Here is a 25,221-nt window from a genome sequence, read left to right as displayed (position 1 = left end):
GAATAAAAAGGAAAAAAAATATTAAATGTGTTTTTAAAATATTTTATTTAATTTTTAGTTTTATTTAAAATTTATGAAGTTATTTTTATTGAAGTCCATGGGGATCAGACTTTATTTTATTTTACTAATAACATTTAAATGCAATTATTATAGAAAGTTAGTTTGATTTTGATTTATGATTGAACATATATTTGTTTTTTGATTGAATAGAAAAAGTTAAAATATTTATTTATTTTTATTCAATAAAAAGGGTAACTGATTGATATCAATAATTGATGACGCTTCTTGATATTACCCGACGAGATTTAGATTAGGTTAGTGAGTGCTTATGATGGATATGATTTAATTGGGATCCGACTGCCGAGTCCTCTGGCCCAAAACTAGAGACAGTGATGCATTTCAGAATTAAGCAAAGTCTAAAAGGGCGGAGATCTCTCTCCTTAGTCTGTAGCTTTATGCATGTATCAACATATGTGTATGACTTGGACCACAATTGTTCAGAATTGGTAATCAAGCATGTAGGACGTTGAAGGGGATTCCATATCTATGTGTATCACACTTGTGCATCATCTGGTCCGTCTGAGAGTTCTGAAGCTTCTTCTTCCGCCAGCGGGGAAAAATTTGCTGTGGGGTTATACTGCTGAATAACTAAAACCGATGCGGTGGTGGAGCATTCGGAAGACGCTAGGAAGCTCCCAACTGGGCCCAGTTCCGGACAGTCGCTTCTTTCTGTCAGTTCTGCTACTGCCGACATTCTCCCCACCAAGAAGAGGTTGGTGTTGGTCATTGATGTCAGCTTTGCCACAATGCCTGCCTTCCCTTCTACCACCCGCTTCTCGTAGGATATGGACTCATTTTCCGTGAAATTGGGCTCGGAGAAGAGTTGGTCATCGTCTTCTTTTCCGTCTTGTGTTATTTCATTGATTTGGACTGTCGCAGCACCATCTCCGGTATTCCAATCCAGAAGCGACTTCCCTGGGGAAGCAACAAAATTTATGACTGTGAGCTTGATTCCAGGGTGCTCGGCCATCCTAACACCATATGCCAGAGCTTCACGGTCGTCACGTCCACCAAAAAAGGGAATGGCTATGGAATAAGACACGTGACTGGCGGAGACTTGACTGGTACCTCCTAGGCCGCGGTCTACAAGGATTCCTACAGAGCAAGGGGCGTGCCGAATGACCCGCTGGTTCACCAGATGGAACGAGTGTCCCAACGACTCCATCACCCCATCCAGACGCTGATACTTGTGAAATGGGAGTAGAATCATGGCCACTTGCTTTTGGTGGGCGCTTGTGCAGATGTCTTCGTGGATACTGTTGAGCGGGGAGATGGCCGTCATAGGACGGACAGAAACACTACTGAGCTGCTGGTAGGCCTCAAATGCTATCACCATCTGATCTTTGTGTGTACGTTTCTTGTTCCAGAAGGGGAGGCCATTTCTGCGTGCTTTGTGTACCATTGAGATGGCGGAAGACCGCTCCGAGAGCTCCATCAAGTGCATAGCGTACACACAAAGACGTCCGCGTCGTGTCCCACGGGAAGACTCTATTAGGTTGATCATTGTGGGAATGTTTCGAGTGCTATGGAAGCATGCCAGTATACGGAACTCTGAATCAGGTCCTCTGCGCTGAACAGTCCGGTGCGTGTAAGATGCTATCTTCCTGGCTGGCTTATACAAGGCGGTCACAATTGGGGTGGTGATGAAGGTGGTGAACAACGCCATAAGAACTAAGATAGCAAAAGTCTGATCATTCAGCACCTATATATAATCAAACAAGGAAGCAAGATGGTCAGCCACCTGCCCAGACCAAAAATCATCAACTATGTACCAGAATGAGTGAGCTTATGTACCTTCCGGTCCTTTCCAATGTTGAGGACAATCAGCTCCACCAAGCCCTTGGTGTTCATGAGGAATCCAAGTACAACAGCCTCCCTTTTCGGCACCTTAAATATGCGGGAGACCACAACCGTCCCCACAATCTTTCCAAAACAAGCCGTGAATATAACCAGGACTAGCAGGCCCCAGGATTGGCCACCGCTTATGGTAGCGACGTTGGTCTTGAGTCCACTTGATACAAAGTAGAGCGGCAGAAAAAGCCCTGAAACCAGATCCTCGATCTTCTCTATTAAGATCTCCCCATAGGGGCCATCTTTGGGTACAACTATGCCCACGACAAACGCCCCAAAGAGAGCATGTATGCCGATTGTGTCGGTGACGAAACCTGCAGCCAATACTAGCGATAGCGTAATACATATGTAGAGCTCGTTCACGGGTTCGCCTCCAAGGGAGCGCCGAGCCATAAATGCAAGTGCCGGTCTTAAGAATAGGATAGCTGCTGCCACAAACGCACAGCCACAGAGTAGGACCCATACGGAAACGAGGGGTGATGTGTTATCGCCAGAGAGAGCTATGGCAAGTGCGAGGAGAATCCAGGCAGCAACGTCATTGACGGCGGCCGCTGACATTGCCATGCGGCCCACGTCAGTGGTGAGAAGTTTCAGCTCTGCTAGGATACGGGCAAGGACTGGAAAAGCGGTGATGGACAAGGAGACGCCCATGAAGACGAGGAAAGGGGCGTGGTCTACTCCCTTGGAAATTGTGGAGCGTAGAACAACTGAAGTGCCAATGCCAAGAACGAAAGGGAAGGTGATACCTACGACGGCTATTCCTAGGGACTTTTTGCCGGTCCTTCGGATAGCCCGAATGTCAAGCTCAAGACCCACCAAAAACAGGAAGAAGAGGAGGCCAATGTTGGCCACAGTGTCCAGGACAGTCATGCTCCTGGCAGGGAAGACTCTGTGCAGAAACTTGGTACTTCGCCCCATCGCAGATGGGCCGAGCAGTATTCCTCCCTGCCATGAATGCAACATCATCATCAGCATATACATATATGCAAGAACCAGAATGCTTCTCTTAATCAAAGATAATGAATGAAATAATAACACAGATCCTGTTTCTTCTATTAAAAAACAAAAAAAGGGTATATACAGACAGAGAAAGAGAGAGAAAGAGTTAAAAATTGCAGTAGATTTAGCTACCAGTACTTTTTTGAATTGAAAAAAGAAAAAGAAGACAAAATATTTCATAATTTGAATTCAATTTTAATTTTAATTTTATTTTTATTAAGTGGCCCTCCAAACATCATACCCAATGGAACAATTGGAATTTTTCTCTGAAGTGGAATAAAAATTATTTTAGTCAAATTCATGGCAACTTCAGAACAAGACCACGTCAAACCATGCAATAATGGTTTCTCCTTGTTTTGATCAGGGTCTGCCTTCCATGACTACAAGTTATGATATTTGACAAGATAGATAGCTGCTAGAAATATTAGCAAGAGCTAGCATTTGATCTGCTCTCCATTGGTGGTGATTTTTTAGGTTTGTATTTGCATTAATATGTCTGCATTTTGAAGGAATATGGGACAACATGAGCGACAAAAACCAGTAAGATAAAAAGAATATCATCGTCACATCACATCAGAGCCATATCAAAAATACGTGGCCAATAATCGAGGAAGCTGGTTCTGGTTTTGTAGAAGAGAAGAGGAGAGGTGGGGGGACTCACGATAATCTCTGCAATGACTCTGGGCTGTCTGAGTGGTTTCAGAATCAAGGCAAGCGTTCTGGTGAAGACGACGACCAAGCATATCTGCAAGATGAGGAGGGGAAGCGCAAAATCCAGGGGATTGTCACCTTGGAAGGATCCATTGGACGTTGCCTTCATTGGCGCCGGGCAAACCTTGGCTGTTCCATTTGTCGCCATCCCTAAACCGACCCACGCCCACACCCAAGGCCTCCAGAGAAGAACCTTAATTAATATATATATAAATAGGAAATGAATGAGACAGGCTTCAGCTGAAATGGGTCATCGTCCCCATGGCATGTCCAGAATATTTGGCAACCAGGCACCTTTGCCACCCTATATATAGTGGGTGGTCTGTTGAAGAGGTAGAATCCTTTTCTCATCAGCGAAAAAAGGGACGAATTATATTAAAATAATAAAATCCCACCGCCCATATGTAACTTAATACAATTTATTTGAAATCGTATCCTGAGTTTTTAAAAATGAAAGAAAAAAAAAAATTGAATATTACACCCAATCATATTTGAAAAACTATTTGTCTACTAACACTTACAGGGTTTAATGACTATTTTTTAAAGATTATAATTTAAGATATGAATTATATTAACCCGAGTTTCGAGCAATATTAAAGTAAGAAAATATTTAGACGAAAGACATAAACATTTTTACGTAGAAAAGATAAAAATATATAGGGTCTAAGACCTTAAATCTAAAATTTACTATTTGAGATTAAGTTACACAGAATTATCTGATAACTTACCCCTAAAACTTACTTTCCATAACCTACAACTTGATTCATATTTACGACGTAACAATCTCCAAATCTTCAACTTGATCTACGTTTGTGTTGCAACAATTTCTAATTGCCCTAGTAAATTCTCCTTAGCTTCGATGAATGGATGCAAGTCTTTTAACAACCAAAGATTTAAACATTGAATCTTTGTTGAAAGATTGAGAATGATAGGACAAGTTAGATTGGTCTTCTTTTAATGTGTCTCATCCTAAAAAGAATAAAAGAAGATTTATAAAGGCCTATAGACCTAAGCAATCAATATCCCAAATTTTTTAAAAAGAATACTCGTAAATTTCCAAATAATAAATCTGTAATTTTCTGATAGATTTGGGATGACTACTCAAGCACACTTCCACCACTCGAGCGTACTCCCACCGCTCGAGTGTTCCCTATTTTTTCAAAATATTAATTTAAGCCCTTTTAATTCATAAAAAATGCTTCAATCCATTTTAACCATTTAATCACTTAACTTACTACTAAATAAACTTTTTTAGATTTATCTATTACTTTCCAATTAAACCAACAACTACCTTGACTTTTCAATAGAGAACAAGTCACCCACAAAAAAGTTTCCTAAATCAAGATATATCAAAACAAAATAACCAACTCATTGTCCTAACAACCAATCTCCCTTGCCCACATCTTGGATTAGCTATATTTGTAATATCCCATATACCAAAAATAGAATCAAATAAAATAAAATGTGGTAGTGATGATTGGATTCCGTGTGGGGATGCTAACACTAATGATATTAACATATTAGGTAGTGGAATATTCTCCACAACTTGCTTTGGATGATATAATCTAAGTTTTTTTGTGACAATATATTATAATCAAACTAAAATTTGGTATGATTGGAGGGCATGAATTATTGTGAATAGGGAACCCATCATCTTGTTTGACCTTTGGCATTCTGACTGATTAACCCTTGTTTGTTTAGGTTCTTTGACATCATGGTTTCCTTGACTTTTCTTCAACTTAATCTAGGATTTGGGGTTTGGAGCCACGTATGATTGTGGGATATTCCAAGATGTTGGATCTTATCATACATCTAAAATAATAAGAGACGTGTTGTCACGCCGACAGTTGCCTTCATCTTTTTGTTTTGAATTATGATTATTTAAGGTTTTGTCGAATGTTGAAAAGTAATTAAAGAAAGGAAAATCACGTCAACCTCTCATCAGGATTAGCAATTTTGCATAAGTTTTCCCTCCATTTTGGAATATTAAACCCAACTGCATTGATGAATTCAAAGTATTAAGGTTGTTAATTAGAAAGAAGATAAGATTTGAATATTTTAATGTTTTTCTAATGTTTGATGTGCCACGACACTACTTGTTAGGATAAGTTCAATAATCTTAGAACAAGTTACTATAATTTTCTTCAAATTTTAATAACTACGTTCACATCATAATGATGATTTTGTTGTATTAAAGATCATGAGATTTACTATAATGAGATAGAATTTAACTCCGATTAATTTCATCCTCATGATTTTAACAAGCATAATGAGAAATTTAAGGGTGGAATATGTCGAGGGAAATTCGTTACCTCTTTCTTTTTTGTTTAATATTACTATTTGTTGGCCTTTGTTTATTAATTGCTTGTGTCTTCTTACTTTAACCTCTTCTATTGTGTTAATTTTAGAAATGGTGTATTTAAAAACTATTTTTTAAAATAGTTTTTTTTTCTCTAAAACAAAAAATATAGTAAATAATTGACAATCAAAAACTATTTTTTATTTTTATTTTTAAGAATAGGAAATAAAGTATTTTTAAAGAATATTTTTTTTTAATTATTTTCACTTATTTTCTAAGAACTGTTTTAAAAAATATATATAATGATTAAAAATAAAACATTATATACAAAAATTATTTTTAAAACATTTTAGGTTTTCAAACAAACTTTTATTCGATAAAAGTAAAAAACAATTTTATTCTCAATAACTATTTTTTAGAATTATTTTTAAGGAAAATAACCACGTGTACTTTTACAATCACCTAGGGCAATCAAAATCAACGCCAAGACCTCCTATTTGCCCACCACAACCAAACTCCCTCTTTATTTAACGGTTTTTTGAACGTTGAAAAATGATTAAAGAAAAGAAAGATTACATCGCCCCTCTCATCAGGGTTAGCAATATTGCATATACTTTTGCTCCATTTTGGAATATTAAACTGAACTCCATTGATGGATCATACTAGGCTTCTTAATTAGAACGAAGATAAGGTTTGAAGTTCTTAATTTATTAAGTAATTATAGTTTGAAATGATTTGAAGAAGTGTAAAAGAATCATTTTCCTTCATCATCATATGTGTCTGAAACTCAACTTGAAGTCTAATTTCAAGAGAAGTCAGTGTAAATTTCTCTAAATCTTAGTAATTATGAGGAGCAGCAACTAATCAAAGCTTCATATGCATTTGTCTTTAGATTTAAGATTCAAGGCCTGATATCCAACTTTAAAGCAACTGGAAAAAGCGCAAATCCCATTCAGATATTGATGTCTTCTTAGTTCTTGCAGCTCAAGAGAGAAGGAAAAATGTTATGCTAGTCAAATTCAATTTAAAACAAAGTAACCGACTGCCCATGCCTTAGAACTGAAGGCCTTTTTCGCGAGCTGCATCAGCAAGGGCTTTAACGCGTCCATGATATGGGTATCCACCTCGATCAAAGGCCACCTTTGTGATCCCTTTCTCCAAGCAGGCACTTGCAATCACCTCCCCCACCTTCTTTGCCACTTCCTGGTGCCAAAAGCTTGCAAAGATCAGTAATTCTGTTCAAATGATCAAATTCAAAGGCTTCATCATATAAGAAACAAATCATCAAACTGGGTGTCCAGAGTAAAACAGAAGATACACAGCAATAAGGCTCACACAAGCCTTGAATACAACAAACAGAAGGGATGCACAATCAATGATCCTAAAAGATGCCTTACTGATAGCTAAGAAAACCGGCTAAATAGATAGAGATTAATAAGTAGAAAGATCATAGTGGTGGATGAGAAACTTAGTTTTACATTCAGTGACCATCTACTAAAAGCATTAGGATCCCATTGTAAAAAGAAAATTCCATTTGGCCCAGATAAATGACCCTTTAACAATGAAAAAACTGTATATTTATTGTATGTCCTTCTACAACCCGAGCACTGCAACTGCAACAAACTTAGTGCTGAGGCAGTTGGGGCAGTCACTATGATGGTTAAACCTCACTCTAAAAGCAACTCCTCTAGAATCGGCTGATCTTTTATTCTTATCTGTGAACTTACAATAGTCGGACTGGAACTGTAGTCAAGCTCCTCAGAGATGGATTTCTGCATTGTTGAAGCTGAGGCTAAAGTGTGCATCTTACTGTCATCGATCACCTGGACATAGAGATGCTTGTTGGAACGAAAGACACACAGCCTTGGCCTTTCAGGTGTTCCTTCAACCTGAGGGAAAATCGATGAAGGAGAGACATTGATAAGTACAATAGACAGGTAAAGAATGGACCACAAAAGAGCTGGTGCAATGCCCAAAACATGAAACTGAGAAGAGAAGAGGGGAAATTTTGAATAAAACTGAACGATGTCAGTATAATGGCAATTTGTAAGAAATATGATTCCAGTAATTATGAGATTAAAAGAAAATGAATTAAGCAAAAAGCATCACAAAGAAATCTCCACTAAGAGTAGATAAGAAAGTTTTTGCTTCTTGCCCTAATCTCATTTTGTATAGCACTATATTCAAAACTATGATCTCAAATTTTCCTTCAAAAGAAACATCATCTGCAACTCCCTTTTCCATACTGCACAAGAAAAAACTCTTCTCCAACAGAAGCTTCAATATCACCAAAAACTTCTACATCGTAAAAAGTTCTCCAGTTCTTTCCTTTCTGAAATTTCCAACAATAGCATGCTGATCACCTCAGCAAACATCCAAATATTCTTGATACCTTCTCTATATTCCAACTTCGAGAGGAGCTCAAATCTTTGACTTTGGCATCAACCATCAGAACTAAAAAGAGGACAAAAGCCATAATTCTGAAGCAATTTTGCAACAACTTGCATTAATCCAATGCCAAACACTTGTCAAAGGCCACCAGACATACAAAGAAAGCCAACTGTTTGAGGGTATAATATGGGTAGCAGAAAGTTTTATTTTGTCGCCAATGGATAAATTCCAAACCTAAAAGTTCTGTGTAAACACCATTGACTTCACCCCACTACATACCATTACCAAATAGAGTCTCAAAGAAAGGGAAAACATTGCAATTCCTAATCATGGAAGTTTTAAACAAACACCAAATTCCAGTTCGCCACCTCTCCCTGTCAAATGGCCTTATGTTTCTCCACCCTTCTTTTTTCACCACAACCCTAAAGATGTCGACAATTTTCATTAGGAAACATCACACATGAAATCCTTGGGAAAATCCTACTCACCCACGCTTCAAATCATACCCAAAATACTAGCACAAAGAAATTATATTTATTCTTACCCCAAGTTTAAATACAGTATAACATACACAGGAAATGGGGCTCTGAATTGAGGGGTGGGAACCAGGAAGCACTTGCCATTGGGTCAAAATTTTGGAGAAAATTCCTGTTTCATAGTCCAAATGATGCAAATTTTAAAGCACATGTTGGACATGTGAGCAGTGAAGTTTAGTCTGACCTGAAAATTATTGGGTATAAAGATGGTAGAGAATGTGGCATGTATGAGAATACGGAGATTGGAAACAACTCTTTTCCGACAGAGGATGGGTGTGGGTAAGGAACATTTAACAACAAATGCGAGGCAGTTGTATCCACTATCTCACCCGAATACGGCAGAGAATATAATTGAAATAAGGGGAGCTGGGGTTAGACCCAAGAGCAAGGAAAAATCAAGAGAAGAATACCTTCTTTCTAATTCGAACGTGACGAGCAGTTCTGTCTTCTCTTCTGGTTTTGGCTTTAGCTTCAATAATTGGGAATGAAGGGAGGAGTGGCTTTGCAGCCGCAAACTTAGGAAGGAGAGGAAGCTGTTGCGAAGAAGCGAAAGCGCTCTGGAGGAACGACAGTGACGCACACATCGTTGCTCTCAAAACCCCCACTAACAAGACTGAAACTACACCTACAACACTGCCCTTCTGCGTTTTCGACCCTCTTCCGAACCAAACCTTATCCTTCTCTTTTACATATCCTTCAGGCTTCGGGCGTCAGGCCTCCGCCCAGGTCCAGACCTATTGGGCCTCCCCACACCCAATTAGTGGGATTTGAGCATCTTGTCGTCTTAGCATTTAGCAGTCATATTATTTTGAATTAATTGATTAAAAATTTAAAACAAGATGAAATTTTCCCAAATTTTGAGCTTGAAAAATAATCAAATTTTGACATGATGCTCTTTAATATTTGGATTATTTATGTATAAGATTTTAAAAGAGGGTATTTTTATAAGAAAAAAACGATGATATTTTTGTTAAAAAATGAGTATTTTTTTAGTAAAACTAGTTGAAAATTATTTTGTCTTTTTTAATTATATAATTTTTTTAGTAATTTCATTGTCTTTTTTTCCTCGTTCTTATACCAGCAAGGGGAAGAAGAAAGCTTTTTTGAAGCATGGATTTGGAAAATCCTAAGATTCAAAATTGATATCTACCCGTTGAATATATATGATAAAATCTAGATCGTTGAATGAAGATTTAAGTAGAATCAAGGTATGAGGGTACAAATATTGGGTACCACATTTTAACTCATGGGAAAACCACATTCAAGAAGAGGAAAAAATGCATGTTGCTATCAAGCATTGGGTACCAAAATATGATTCAATTAACGTTGGGACCTGTTACATAATAGTTAACTGATCAAACTGAACCAGAAGACATGGATACTCTGGTTCACAGTCCATTCTTTCTCTTTTTACATGTAGCTCCTTTTTAACTCATGAGCTCATAGGCAGATGGAACATTGTGCAAGGGGTGGCCCTTTTTGTTTCTTTCTATGATCCTCCTTGCAAGAGAAACCTGCTTACCAACCACAAACGCAAATGCCTTCCCCTTTCCTCCAGCACCTCTGGCTGTTCTTCCAACACGTCGTACATATTCGCTTGGATCACGGGGGAAGTCAAAGAGTACAACATGATCCACTTTGGCAAAGTCGATCCCACGAGACGCTCTGCCATAAATTTCAAAAGCATCAAGTTGCTTGTGACTGAATGTGTTCTTTTGATGGAAATGAGAAAAAATGAAGTCCAAGTAGCAAGTATATGTCAAGACCAGAAAAAGAAATGTGTAAGTAAGCACAGTACCTATCAGTGCAAACCAAAAAGAGAGAGACTCCTTCAGAGTGAGAATTGAGGAACTCCTTCAAATTTGCTAGCCTAGACTCCTGAGTCAATGCAGCGTGGAATGCTAAAACTCGCAAACGAACTCCTTTTCTATCAAAATGCTTTAATACATTTTCAACCTTTCTACATGTCTCAATCTGCACATAATTGAGAAGGCAAAAACTAATGTAAAAACTTCCTTATGTTTCATAGGTTTTCTGCACTTGATGTTCAAGCTTACCTTGTTACAGAAAACAATTGTTCTGGAAACTGGACTTCCCTCCACAAGCTGCAAAAGAGCAGATTTCTTATTGAGAAAGGCCGATTCAGGAGTTTTTTCTGTCCCATCATCTCCACTGCAGTCAACAAGAACCTGTACATGGCACCTGATTACTAATTCAACATGTTTAAGTATTTCTGGTACTTTTAAATGCATTATAGAAAGGTTTTTGGGTTGTTCAGTACTGAACAGGCATGAATTCCATCTCACCTAAAGAAAACACCAGAACCCAACCCATTGCCAGATCAAATGTTTCTTACTGAAAGAACATCACACACAGAAATAGGCTGAAGTCACTAGATTTCTCAATCACCCTCGAACAAAAACATGCATGTAGGGCCACATGCTGTTCATGGATTTGATCAATATTGTAAGGATACATCAAACTTTCCTTCTCCCTGAGATTTTGAACAGCTAGCTCAAAATGCAGAGCAGTTTCATACATTCCCATTTAACATGAAAGCATAGTTGTTTTACCAAAAAGGAAATTTTTTGTGAAGAATCAACTAGCTAATGAATTGGCACATGAAAATGCATAGATATTTCACCTATTGATTTTCTTGTCAAAAAAAGAAAAAAGAGAGAGAAGACTTTTACACAGCACTGTCACTGTCACACTGGTGATACAATGACAAGTTCTCGAGATTTCCTCTCATATGGTCAGTTTCCCAATTCTCTGGGCTTTTAACTGGAAAATGTCTTTCTGAATATTTCCTTTTTCTTTAATGGGTGTATATCAATACAGTATAAATCATTATTCAGTGGTAGCCATTATTATTGATATAGAGTCCCTACTGAAAATGAAGTGAGAGCCAGTTTTCTGTGTCTAAATCACTGCTTGCATTCATATAACCAAAAGTTTAGAAAGTTCATTTCATTTTTTCAGTACACTGAACAGAAAAAAACAGTGAACTCTGAAAGAGGAGTTTCATTTATGTAAAATAATCATGCTGTCCACATCAAATTTAATCTTGATGATGATGATGGTGGTGATGGTGATAAATGATACCTATATCTATATTTATATAATATCTGCATTCTTCTAAATTAAAGTCCTTTATTTTACCTCTAGTGCTAGTCAACTTGTAATGAGACTCTTGAAATTAAAATTATGTACTGTCAAAACGAACAACTTAAACCTATTTCTAAATGAATCTTCTCCTCACTTTCATCCTAACAGTATCAATTTGGAATCTTCTCCATAATTAAATCATCAGGAAGCTAGACTGAGATTCCCTTGGTCTGCTGCAGGCACAAAGTGCAGATGAGTAATGAACCTTAATATGGGAGCCTTTGCATAAGCTGCTAATTTAACAGGTAATTTCAGAATTTAAACGCATACATATTCTGATTGCAATATAGAGGGAAAACAATAAACCAGGATTGTTACAAGAACTAACCTCCTCAAGTCTGGAGCTTATTCGGTGCATACCAGGTCCCATGATCACTTCACAGTCAGGAAAAACTTCAACTAGTTTGTTATATATGCCTACTGGTAAAGTTGCTGTCACAAAGAGATATTGCATGGTAACAGGGGAAGAATTAATTAAAGTCTGCAGCGCTAGCTCAAAATCTTCATCATTTAGTAGTATATCTACCTCATCCAACACGGCACTGCAAAATAAGATTTTAGTTAACATTAGCACCACAAAGAAAAGTAATCAGGTCTCTTATAAAAAGGACGAATTACAATTACCACCCATGAAGTCTGACAACATACCCTGACCAGAGATTCCTGAAATGACACTTACCCTCCCCTCCAGAGATCTATCTTATGTTACTTGAAGGTCACTAGAGGAGGATTAACTCTCATGCCCTCAAGCTGGCAGAGGGTTATTCTTAGCTAAAGAAAAAGGAATATCTTTTAAAACACTAAACTGGCCTTGCTTTACCTTAACATGGCTTCTTTCAATTAGGGAAAATCTATTAATATATCTCCATTATTCCAAAATTAGAACAAAATGGTCCTTACAATAAGACAAGTACGGGCAAAACCATACTTCCTTTCTCATTCTTGTAGTTCCCTGTCAGAGGAGTTATCCAAGGATGATGTTTGGGGAATCAAATCAGTATCACACGAATCTTTTAGTAAGGAAAGCAAGAAGTAGCAGGAACTTATCATGCTTCCTGAGGCATGGTGACATAAATAGATGTCAATTTTTTGTGTTGTCCTGATAATGAAAGACACTTCGAGTATGTGTGCACATATCCTACTAACTAGGCAAAGGCATTCTTTATTTGCTTGGACAGAAGGGGTTCAAGAATCCTCAGAGGCTCATACATGTTTCAAGGAGGTTGGTGAGTTAGATAATTTCCTGGAATGTCCTCCAGATCAATCAAAAATTGATTAATTCTGAAGAATGTTATCTAGTAAAGAGGGGCACAAACACTTAAATATTTGGTTCAACACAAAAATATCCCTTTATAGCAATTTGAGCAATCAGTATTATTGCTTCTTACTTTGTTCTCCTTCAAGTAATCTCCTCAGTTTCTTGTATCCTTCTCTAGCAATATAAATTTCATTTCCTTTCTTATGGTAAAATAAATAATAAATAAAAAAGAAATAAAAGGATCATATTCCACTTGCACAGTTTGTTTTTTACGATAAATTATAATTTTTGCACCTGGGCCTTCTGTTGTTTTTATCACCACAAATCGTTCATTCACAATTTTTTACAACAAAAAGCTTTGCTAGATTACTGACATCTCTGTAGCTTCTTACCAAGGTTCGAAAGAATAACATGACATACAACAATACAACAAACATTTTGTGGATAATTCCCCTAGCGTCCTAAAAGAAACTGATTGCAAAACTAAAAATCTGCATGTTTCATTAGCGGTTAATCTATTTAATTTTTAACTAGCAAACAATCATGGTATTATATCATGCTTATATATTCCTAGCCAGAACCCGCTTTTGAAATCTGAAGGAAAAGAAAAAGAAAGACTGGGAGAAGAAACATGGAGATTAGAAATTGTGGAAGTTAAATCTCAAAATCTTTAAGTTTCAAATATTGTTGTAAAAATAGTGCCAAAGATGATCAGTGAATTCACTTGTTTAAATAAAAAAATATATCATATGTACATCACTTATCTTTTGTTCAAAATAATAACTATGATGACAGTGATGCTTATGATGACAACCACAATGATGATATCATTGCTTGCTCTATGCTTAGAAAAACGTTCATAACACAGGGATGATATCCATTACTCAAATCCAAACAAAAAGAACCCACATTTTTTAATTCTCATTCAGGTCAATATATATATATATATATATAAGTGATGCAAGGTTTTAATGAAAAAAACAAAGTTTATAGGTTACCATCTAAGATTTGTTAACTGCAAGAAGCCTTCTTTAATTAGGAACATAAAACGACCAGGGGTTGCAATTAGAACATCCAAATCCTGTTGTAGATTTTCCAATTGAGTTCTCTGTCGAAAACCACCTGTCGCAGCCATGGAACGGAATGGAGCCCCAAATTTTGAGATTGATCGGCAATTACTTAACACCTGAAAATGTGAACACTTACATTATATCAACTGCTATAATGCAAAAAATATTTCCTAAGTTGATAAATTATTGTAATATTAGATTTCCTTATAGAATAAGGAAAATTATTAGGAATATCATGATAAATATTCTAGGTCAAGAGGGAAAAAAGATATGAGATGGAGATGAGCTTGTAAAGACTATATGAGGTGGATAGAGATGTGAGGAAGAATGAGAGACACCCGATGGAGCAAGGGGCTCATGGTTCAGGAGTAGATATAAGGAGTGGGGAAACATAGGATGTTTCAAGAACTCAATAGTTGTATATGTTTTTGTCCTCTATAATATTCTCTATGGTATAGTGAAATGATCTTTCTCATCCATGAATGTAGGTGTGTTTGGTTGAACCACATTAAAACCTCGTGTACCTTTGTGTGGATTGTTTTATCCTTGTGTTCTTGAACTACATTGTTTGCATTAAAGCTTCCACAGACATAACAAAATCTCATCTTGAAAAACAAAAGTCAAACAACATCATTCTCTTAAACATGAACAGAATCTGCCATATCAAGAGGCATATGAAAAAACAACCTTTGTGAAAGACCACATATCCAATGGGATTGAAAAAAATGAGGCTTAGTTTAAAATGAACATTTTGGCTACATATGATTTCAAAAACTATTTCTGCGAACTGCAAAGGCTTAAAATTAATGTCAGTTTCTGCTCATCTATGCAGCCATCATAGCCCACTTTATAACTTTCATAAACTTAGAAAAGTTATAAATTAGGAGTGCAAAAGCATGGTGAAGTTCCCTGGATAAATCCTATATTAACCTGCACATGTACCATCTTTTAGGAAGTACCTACACATGTACTGAGACACTACTCTACAGCTTAATGTAACACCTGGTCTGCCACAATTGAATGCCTCTGAATTTTGCATCTCTAGATCCTAAATGAAGCAGCACGGACATTTTCAGAGTGTGGCTATGTTGGTGTCTGGACGCTCACACTTGTCTAACTCCTCAAGCACATGTCTAAAACTCCTTATCCATGTTCTTTTGTCTATGCTGAAACAGCATTAGTCATTTGTATCTTTTCAACAAAGGCATATTAAGGAGGGATAGGTTGAAGGATAACTAACTAATGTGTATGGGAAGGGTTTTGGATATAGAATTCTGCAGGTCTGTGACTAAACTGATAGATAGGGGTGTAACATGGCAAGTTAAACTGTGCATCAGCTTCTAGACTCAAGCTCGGGTGCTCCCCTTCAAGGCCCTGGCAAGCCTCAAACCAAGCTGGGATCCAGGCCATTTATAACTCATATGGGTGAATGGCGAGGGGGCCTTAACCTGTCCTCAAGGTGGCCTAGTGATTGGGTACGGTTAGGCTTGGGTCTGAAATTTCAAACAAGGTTTCAAACTATTAAGCTACCAATTTGACCAAAAAGCTTAAGTTGTTAGGTAATAGGCTAAAGGTGTACATCAAGCTGACCTGGACTAAAGCTTTAACACCTTGCCTCACTTGCATGTGAATTTAATAACTAGGGAAAGTAAATAACCAAAATGGTTTGCTTATGACCTCAACTAGAAAGGTTTGAACCCATCATGACCTAACAAATAAGGCTCTAATACCAAGATGAACTAACAATTTCACCCAAAATTTTAAACTATTAGATATTTAACAACAATGAATATCTTTTTTTGATAAGTCATTTAACAACAAAGAATATCAAGTAACTTAGGCTAAATTAAGTCTTAATAGGACCAAATTTACACTATTACTAATGGATGAGGAATCTTTAAGAATGACAAAATCACTTAGCTTAGAAACCAACACATTGAAAGATTCAAAATAAACATGTTGTTTCCTCTTTGATACTACATTTGATATTCCTAGGACACAACTACAAAGAGGATTCTCCTAGACATGTCATTGTTTCCACATCTATGCAACATAGATCATAAAATCACCCACAATAAGTGTAACTCGACAAAACCCCATGGTTCAATGCTGTCACTCAAAGCATGAGAGCAAAACATCCCTCAAACATACCACCATGAAGATGAAGTGTTTTGGGGGAAATTTTTTTTTTGATAAGTGAAAGTGTTTTGGGGGAAATATCCCAATAATGTCAAAAGACAATTGTTGCCTTCTATAGCTCACCCTTGAAATCCATTTGGTTGTGACAGTTAGTTCTCTACTGCATAGAAAACTTCATTGGTAATGAAAACATTTCCTCACCAACTCATGTTTTATATATTTCATATATGTTAGCCTCACATATATTGTGTGTCCATATCCTAACAGGTTAAGTTTTTAATAAAGCAAACAGCTTAACATGGTAGAAGAGCAATGTTTAACTAGAGGTCTCAAGTTCGAGTCTCTCCTATTGTTTAAAGAGAGATACTAATTAAATAATAGAATAAAAGAAAATCTAAGTATCATATCCTCACAGGTTAAAGAATAGCACTTTTCAGAAGCTACTTGAGTAAAAATCACAGTGGATGGGTTTTCTAACAAAGCCAAAAAAATAGAAGAGTATTGACTTATAAATGATTAGGTACCATAGAATCTATTGCTTTACTCACATGTAGCATTCTATTTCACAACATTTCTTATTTTCTTACTACCTTCAAGGAGATGAAGGAAGGTTGAGGTTGAAATTTGAAGAAAATTTGTGAAGGATATCTCATCCTTCTATGCAATGATGTTTTTATTTATCTCTAATAATATTTCTGTTTCATTTAGAAGGGGAAATTTAGAGCTCATTTTGGCAAGACACTTTGGCAAATTGCTTGCATTACTTTGATTTGGATGGTGTGGCAAGAAAGAAACAATAGGATCTTTGAGGATAAAGGGAGAACGGAAGGGATGGTTTGGGATTTGATCCGGTTTTATTCTTCTCTATGGGCTTCTTGTACTGAAGCTTTTAGAGGAGTTCCTCTAAGCATTCTACAACTCAATTGGATTGGGGTTTGCGTTTCAAAAGTTTGAAGATTGATGGGGTTTCTCTTTGTTTTTAGAGTTCTATTGTTGGGAGTTTTTTCCTTGGTTAATTTGTGTAGGAAGGACCTCTCATCCTTCCCTTGGTTTTTTTCTCTTTCTATTGTATCTTTTTTCTCTCCTGTATTTGTTCTTATATTAATATAATCTTCTTCGTTTCTGATAAAAAAAAAAAAAAAAAATTTAGAGCTCATTTTATGTTTTATTTGTGTTCAATGAAGTTTATTTGAGAGAATATTTATTTAATGCTTAAAGATTCCTATCAGTTAAACGACGTTCAAAAGTCCACAAGGTTGATCAAATGTCACTTGAGGAATATTTCTTTAGACTCTGCAATTGCAAGCATGAAATAATATTTTAATTTTATGGGTCTAGCTAGGTCTTTCTGTGCAGAGAAACACAGTTAAATGTATGGGAAGAGTAAAAAGTCAAAGTAAACCATGTACAGAAACTGACCTGAGAAGCCAACTCAGCAGTTGGCACCAGTATAACGACTCGAGGGCATCCTGCAGAGGACTTGCCCAGACCTTGGAGCTCCTCTTCCCTAAGACGCTGAATTACTGGGAGAAGATATGCCAATGTCTTTCCTGATCCACTTTGGTCAGCTATAATACAGCTTTTTCCCTCCATAACAGTTGCAAACGCCATGGCCTGCAATTATTTAATATGTTAACCATGAATATTAATCACATTTAACAAATAGGTACATTTTTACTAGATGTGGGAACAGATTTTTAAGTGATTCAATGGACAGATAAGAGCTTTGACCTTGAAATTAAAAAAATAAAAAATAAAAAAAAATTTAAATTTAAAATTTAAAAATAAGGTTTTTGGTTGTACACCTTATAGCAACACTTCTTAACATGAACTTCACAATCCAGTATGTTGACAGTATCAGGCGCTCTAAGAAAATTTACTATTTTGTATATGTATTACAGAAAATTGCAACAGAGTACAAATGAACTGAATCCTTAAATTGCAACTTGAAAAACATATATGAAGGTTCCCATTAAGGAGGCACTAAAATCTAGAATATGTAATAATAACACATATTAGAAGTTGGATACCCATCAGGATACAAAATAACTATCATAGCAATCTCCAAAAGCTGAAAAATGTGACTATCGGCAGAGGCATGAATCTCAGAGTCCACCCTAGCCAAAATAAATAATAGATAATAGATAATTAATCAATAAAACAATAGGAAGAAAAAGAACAAGAAGAAAAACTTGTTTCTTTTTTTCTTTTGGTGTGGGTGGTGCAAGTGCAATTAACTTGATTGAGTGAATAAAATCTTGCATGAGTTCTTTGCTGGTAAGAAGCTCTAAAATATAAAAATGAAATGAAGTCCACACACTGGATCATTAACAACCATTGTAAGGCAAACATGTTAGATTTAAAGTAGATCTCATGAGCAGCATGTTTCTGGGCATAACGTGTGAACCAGTACACATTTGACTGACTAAGCAAGTTCTATACATGCAGGATAAGTGCATTATAACTCTGTCCATGTAATATTAACTACTTAGCTTGTTTTCCCTTCAGCAAAGAAATTTAAATAAAATAATAATGATAACAACAGCAATAATAGGGACAGGAGACATTACTTTCGCATACCTGAATATGTGAAGGGCGTACAAAAAGCTGACCCCTTAGGGATTCAATCATATAGTCACTGCACCCTAGGTCTCTAAAGGATTTTCCGCTGAAAAAATCATTGTCAGCCAATGAGTTTCCTTTTCCCCGTCGCTTTGGAATGTTAGTCGTTTCAAATTCAAAGTTACGCATGGTCTCCCCATAACCCCATCCTTGTAAATTAGCAGTAGAAACTCTTGGAACTGGAACATCTGCTCCAGCTATTTTGTTGTCAGATCTGTGAGGTTTTTCTGGTGTAATTTGAAGCTCTGAGAACTTCCCAATGTCATGTTTCACAGTTTTATCAGAATGGATCTTATCTTTGATTTCCCCTGTTGTTTGAATCACATCCTTGATTTCTCGTCTTCTGAAAGCCCTTGAAGCATTTCCTCCATGTATGAGCAATTTCTTCTTTTCATCCATGAATTCAAGTTCAGAATGTGAACCAATAGATCTTTGGGAGGGTGCACCTTCTACTTCTAGTTCATTATCATCACATTCATTAAGCTCTCGCTTTGCCTTAGATGTCTTTGTGGTAAGAGCTTTCACTCTCTGGGCTTTTAATCTTCCGAAACTTCCAGTTACTCCCTTGGTTTGTGCCTTTGGAAAAACATCTTTTTTAACTGCTGCTGCAGGTTCAATACCTGTGGTAACAGAACCACCCATTAATCTTTGGAATTGAGAGTGCAGCAAAGAAATTTCATATAGCCCAATATAATTCATGCCTAACCAATATAGGATGATAAGCACATGCATCTTAAAGCTTTACTTAAACAAATTCTCAAGAACACAATGGTTGTGGTTCAAAATCTTATTTCATACTTGAAGCGCGTTTGGCAGTGATGCTAATAAGTGTTTCTAACCTCTCTAACACAGGGTGTATAGTTAACATTGCCTGATAACCAATGACCCAAGCACTAATAGCAGGTTTTGCAAAGGAATCTAATAACCGATATGAAGAGTATTAGTCCTTCATACCATAAAGACAGAGCATTGCTAGGAATTTGATTAGGGTTGTTCTAATGATGCACTTTTTGGCTTATGGTACATCACCTCAAAGGCCCATTAAACATGTCATGTATCCCTGATATTTCCATTATCCCTAGCAATGAACCAAGAAATCTGAGTCTATAGTAGCTGGGGTATAACACTTTTTGTTGAATTTCAGCCCACAAACCAAGGACAATGGCAGTGCTTTAGAACCCAACAAACAAGTGCAGTAATGAGGTCTACAGCACAACAGAAAAAATAAAACAAAAAAATGAAAAAAAATGCAAACCCAGTTATAATTAAAGATCATTTCTTGAGCATAAAAATGACAATAATTTTTTTAAATGGGAGTGCAGGGTTTTTCCACACCAAAGAAAAGAGGCCCTGTATTTGGATGCTCAGAAAAAGGGTGGAAGAGGAAAGAAAATATGAAAAAATAAATGACTATATTTTCGTGCTTCTTTGGTTTCCAAAGAAAAACTAACCCAAATTTCAGTTTCCTTTTATACTCTGCTTCTTCAACAGTTACTCAACAACCAAAAAGGATGAAAAGAAATATTTAAAAATGGTGAGTAGAAAAATTTAAAAGCAGAATTCAAATTGAATACCTGCGTGGCCATCCTTACTAGGAGTGGGTGTGTTGTTGTCAACGGGATTCCAAGAGAGAACATCCTTGGAAGGGATTGGGGAGTCATCATCGATTCCACCCCAAACAATGAATTTTTCTCCGGTCTCGTCATCAATGAGCTGATAAGCCCCGGGAGTATCCATTTGCCTCCGAGAATAACGAGCTGTAACCAACATCACCTTACTCTTCCGGGAGCGGCATGGTATGGAGCGGCAACCGAAAGGCGTTTGGAGTTGGGACTGCTTCCACCTCAACCTGAGGCTTTCGCTGGGAAGGCTCACGGGTCCTTTCGCCAGCATTTCTGAACTGCTAGTTCAGGAAAGAGCACCGTCAACGGGATTCAAGATATTATTATCTGTCCACTGCCCACCTCCCCCGTATATATATATTTTCCACAATATCCCCTCACCTCCACCAAATTACCAGGGTTTTTTTTTTTTTTTTTAACCTTTGAAATTATTTGGCTAGGCTTTGTTCCAAAATGGAGACAAAAAATACAAGAAAATAAGAAAAGTTTGTAAAATTTTCCTCCTATTTAATTCTCTATAGGAAAAATGAATTAAATCATGAAAAAAAAAAATACCTTTTTTTTATTTTTTTTTAACTTTTACCATTTTTATTTTTTATTTTTAAAAAATATAACACCTATTTGGGAATTTTTTTTTAGAATAATTTTCTATTTTTTAGAATATATATGATTGTAAAAAAAAATGGTGTTTTCATGTAACATCTTTGAGTTTTTTTTTTTATTATAAAATAATTAAAAATAAAACATTAGATATATAAATTATGTTTAAAATAAATTTAAAAATATTAAAAATATTTTAGTTTTTAAACAGATTTTTGTTATACAAAAATTAAAAATTATTCTCAAAAACTATTTTTGAGAATTATTTTAAAAAATAATTACCACTCATATTTCTATCTTATTTTTTTTCTTATTAGCTTGCAATAATAAGACATAATCTTTATTTCTTCTACCATTTACCTTCTTTTCACTCTATGGATGACAAGGAATGTTCCACACAATTTTTAAATTATTTTTGGAAGTATATATATATATTCTTAAAAATAGACTATAAAAGGACCATATTTTGGGCATCTTAAGAGTCTATTCTTAAAAACAATTTTACAAACTTTTCACATAAAAATGTTTTTGAAAAAATTGTTTTAAAAATAGTTTTAAGATTTATTGTCAATAACAATTGAAAAAAATATATATATATATTTTAAAAACTTTTGTATAGTACATAAATTTATATTAATATAATAAAAAATAAATGAAAAAAATTAATTATTATTATTATTTTTTACATTTTAATTTTCAAGTAGAATTTTCTTTTTCAAAATAATTAATAAGTGTTTTTTAAAAATATCATAAAAACAATAAAATTTTATAATGAAGGAAATTTCAGAGGTTTTTTAATCATTCCCAAAATCAAGCATCCCTCTGTTTTCAATTTATTTTTTCTCTGTAATTAGTTGAAATCCCTTTCCATCCCTTTTTGTCTTTCTTGCAGTGGAGATTCATGTCTGGAATCATATAGCAAGTTTAAATTATATGCTTTCTGCCAACCTGTAACATGCAGCTATTCAACCTCACAATGATCAAAGAATGATACCAGCTTTTCTTCCAGTATAAATTGCTTCACATTATCAAATAGAAAAACTCTCAAGAGTTCAAGCAAACCATCTCTTTTATGGAATTATCATGAGTTACAAGTGATTCTTCTTTAAAATTGTATTCCCAACAACTAAGAGAGTCTATGACTGCCCCATATTTGGCTGATCAGACCCAACCCATCCCCCAGCTCTGCTCCAAATAGCCAAATATTCCTTCAGCCAAGCAGCAGAACCAAACAATGTATGAATCTTACCAGCATTGTTAAGTGAAGGCTGGTAACCGTAAGGAAGCCTAATTTTAATATCAACCGGATAGTGTTAACTCATCTACCAAACCTTTCCAGTCTTCTGCGGCGTAATTCATCCAAAGGAAGCTCATGAGATTGACGTGGCCATTGAAGGGGTGATGATAATCCATTGCCGTTCCTAGCTGTGCCACACATCTCACATATGCTTAACCCACCAGGATTATCGTATGTACATGACCAACATCTCCAAACACCAGATGTCCTCCTTGTCTGACGCCCACCAACAGTTCCCCTGCCAGAGATCCGCCGTCTCCGAAACAAGCCTTGAGCAAACCTCAGAGGCCAGCTTAATGCATCAGCAAGTCCTTTAAACAGAATAGTCAGTGGATCAGAACCTGAATATGTACCCTTCAACCGAAGATAGAGAATTCCTGCGAGTATTCCACCAAGGTGGCCAAGGAATGAGACACCAGGTACAAACATTTGGATGAGAATCAGCTCAACCCAGGCGGCATGACGTGTTGGTACTATCAATCCATGGACATAAGTGTAGTCTGCTGACTGTGAATTAAGGACGACCTTCATGGCAAAGAGAACCCCAGAGAATCCAACCGCAAATTGGGAGTAGTAAGCTCTCTCATAATCAAAGAACAGAAGTAGGGATTTGGCTAGCAGCAGTGTGATACCCTGGGACATACCAAGTAGTGTGGCAACCATAGATGCAAATTCAGCGCTCCCCATTGAAGTTTCTAACTGGATTCCTTTCCATAAGAGTGACATCATGTTGTAAACCAGGTGAGCTTCATCCATGTGGTAGAATGGTGACAAGAGGAAGCGCTTGAGATCCTTGTTCTGCTCAACCATGGGGTAAAAAAAATTAAGAACACCCCAAAAAACAGGGAAAGAAAACACTTGACCCACAAATAGACAAATAAAACCTTGTGCACTGATCAAAGTAGCCATCTAGTAAAACCACCAGTAATAAGATGTGTTCTTAATAGAATAGAGTCAAACTCAAAAGCCACAACATTGACCTAAGTTGCTTGCTATGACCAAGGCATAAAGGCCCAGATATGAAACTCATAGCTGGAGTTCTATAATGGGTACAAATTCAACCTTGCAAGTAGTTACAGCCCATGATCTCATGAAACATTGAGCTGAAAATTACCCACAAATACCACCTAAACACCTGATCTCTATGCAGCCATTTTTGTAGAGGTTGCAGCAAAACTAGATTAGTATATTTAAAAGAATCCAATTTAATCTCTACAGCTAGCTTTCATCTCTTTCAGACACCAAAATGTACCCTTCCATGATTGCATACAAAGACAATATAATAATGTTACAAAATGTTTCATACTTAATCCACCCATTGAAGGGTTTAAACACCCTCTAGAACAGCATAAAACCTTAGATGATACCATAATCAAGTTGTCTAGCACGGAAAACTCCCACAACCATTTTGCACAACTCTAGTTTGCATTTCAAAGCGCAGACCATCAAGAAACAAAGAAAACAAAGAACATGTTTCATGGCTTTAAGAGATTACTCATCTGCAGATTTAAGAGCTTAGGAAGAAGGCATCTTTGGCTTTCCTATAGGGAAAAAAAAATCTACATTTGACAAGCAGTCATAATCTCCTTCAAACAACATGTTTGGGCAAAGGAAATTTTGAATTTTGCAAGAGATGAATGCTCTTAAACCACGACCCTTTTGGCATCTCGTACAGTGATAACCGAGAGAAAGAGAAATTGGCGTTTAAAATGTAAACTATTTAGCATCAAAAGTAACAGAAACCCAAGCCCATTTCAGGAAATCGTCGAAAGGCATCAATTTTAGGGCCTAATTGAAATGCCCACAAGGGACACCAAGACGACGTTGGGAAGAATGACAATAATTAATTAGAGAACTTAAGAGGGAATGGAAAAGACAAACCTTGAGGATGAGGTGGGGATTGAACCAGACTTTGTCGATGGTGGGGAGCATGGAATCGATGAAAGAGGGCCTTAAATAAATGAGGGTGTTGGCAGCAAGAAGGCCGGCGGTGACAGGGGGCTTCCACCCCACCCTGTAATACTCGTTCGCTGTGTGAAGCGCTAGCAGCGGCAGCATGCCCCGAGAAACCCTTCTTCTGCCTGTCTCCATCTTCTCTCTCGCTCTCTCTTCCGCTTCGTTTTCACAACAATCTCAGCACAAATTCAGTTAGTAGCTCCTATGGAATGATGGAAGTATGAAAGTATGAAACTCCAAAGGATGTCTAAAATGACCAGAACGCCCTTCTCCCTTTCCCCCTTCCCACGCCATCCAAGGGCATATTCGTCACTTCATTTTTTTTCCTTTTTCCAATTTTTATTGTTTTCTTGGCCACCAAGCAGGGTATAATGGCATATCACCCACAAGCCTCTGGAACCCTCCTCACCTCTCCTGCAACACCCAGAGATCCCCATTTGTTTCCTGGTTCAATCAATAAATGTTCTTGAAATTTTTCTTCACAAGTGTGGACAAATACCTTTCATTCAAGATTGATTTTTGATACCCTTAATAAGAATTCAATGTACCACTATAGATTGTCCACTTAGGCTCCTTAATTGGAACAAAATTTTCGTTAAATTTTTTTTTCAAATTCCTGAATTTGATTTAAAAAAATCTCAA

General features: G+C 36.5%; 4 protein-coding genes across 4 annotated transcripts; all 4 read right to left on the bottom strand.

Annotated features, from left to right (window-relative positions):
• Positions 1-310: 310 nt before the first annotated feature.
• LOC117914057 (cation/H(+) antiporter 19) lies at positions 311-3,876 on the bottom strand. The gene is made up of 3 exons (XM_034829222.1): positions 3,572-3,876; positions 1,855-2,856; positions 311-1,762 (listed from the first exon to the last, which is right to left on the bottom strand). The coding sequence occupies exons 1-3, from the start codon at positions 3,767-3,769 to the stop codon at positions 554-556; spliced, it is 2,409 nt and encodes an 802-aa protein (XP_034685113.1). The 5' UTR covers positions 3,770-3,876; the 3' UTR covers positions 311-553.
• A 2,958-nt stretch (positions 3,877-6,834) lies between these two features.
• Positions 6,835-9,536, bottom strand: LOC117913832 (50S ribosomal protein L18, chloroplastic). The gene is made up of 3 exons (XM_034828883.1): positions 9,258-9,536; positions 7,648-7,809; positions 6,835-7,123 (listed from the first exon to the last, which is right to left on the bottom strand). The coding sequence occupies exons 1-3, from the start codon at positions 9,429-9,431 to the stop codon at positions 6,974-6,976; spliced, it is 486 nt and encodes a 161-aa protein (XP_034684774.1). The 5' UTR covers positions 9,432-9,536; the 3' UTR covers positions 6,835-6,973.
• A 522-nt stretch (positions 9,537-10,058) lies between these two features.
• LOC117914877 (DEAD-box ATP-dependent RNA helicase 50) lies at positions 10,059-21,032 on the bottom strand. Its single transcript, XM_034830391.1, has 8 exons — positions 20,679-21,032; positions 19,063-19,724; positions 17,902-18,096; positions 14,272-14,459; positions 12,344-12,557; positions 10,905-11,036; positions 10,646-10,821; positions 10,059-10,512 (listed from the first exon to the last, which is right to left on the bottom strand). Exons 1-8 carry the CDS (start codon positions 20,995-20,997, stop codon positions 10,275-10,277), a joined length of 2,124 nt encoding a protein of 707 aa, XP_034686282.1. The 5' UTR covers positions 20,998-21,032; the 3' UTR covers positions 10,059-10,274.
• Positions 21,033-22,305: 1,273 nt separating this feature from the next.
• On the bottom strand, positions 22,306-24,991 carry LOC117913852 (rhomboid-like protein 14, mitochondrial). The gene is made up of 2 exons (XM_034828928.1): positions 24,505-24,991; positions 22,306-23,421 (listed from the first exon to the last, which is right to left on the bottom strand). The coding sequence occupies exons 1-2, from the start codon at positions 24,712-24,714 to the stop codon at positions 22,645-22,647; spliced, it is 987 nt and encodes a 328-aa protein (XP_034684819.1). The 5' UTR covers positions 24,715-24,991; the 3' UTR covers positions 22,306-22,644.
• Between the last annotated feature and the right edge of the window lie 230 nt (positions 24,992-25,221).

The sequence above is a fragment of the Vitis riparia genome, chromosome 5 (assembly GCF_004353265.1).
Source record: "Vitis riparia cultivar Riparia Gloire de Montpellier isolate 1030 chromosome 5, EGFV_Vit.rip_1.0, whole genome shotgun sequence".
NCBI lineage: Eukaryota > Viridiplantae > Streptophyta > Magnoliopsida > Vitales > Vitaceae > Vitis > Vitis riparia.
Note: the sequence above shows the minus strand (reverse complement) of the source record. Positions and strands in the feature narration are given on the sequence as shown.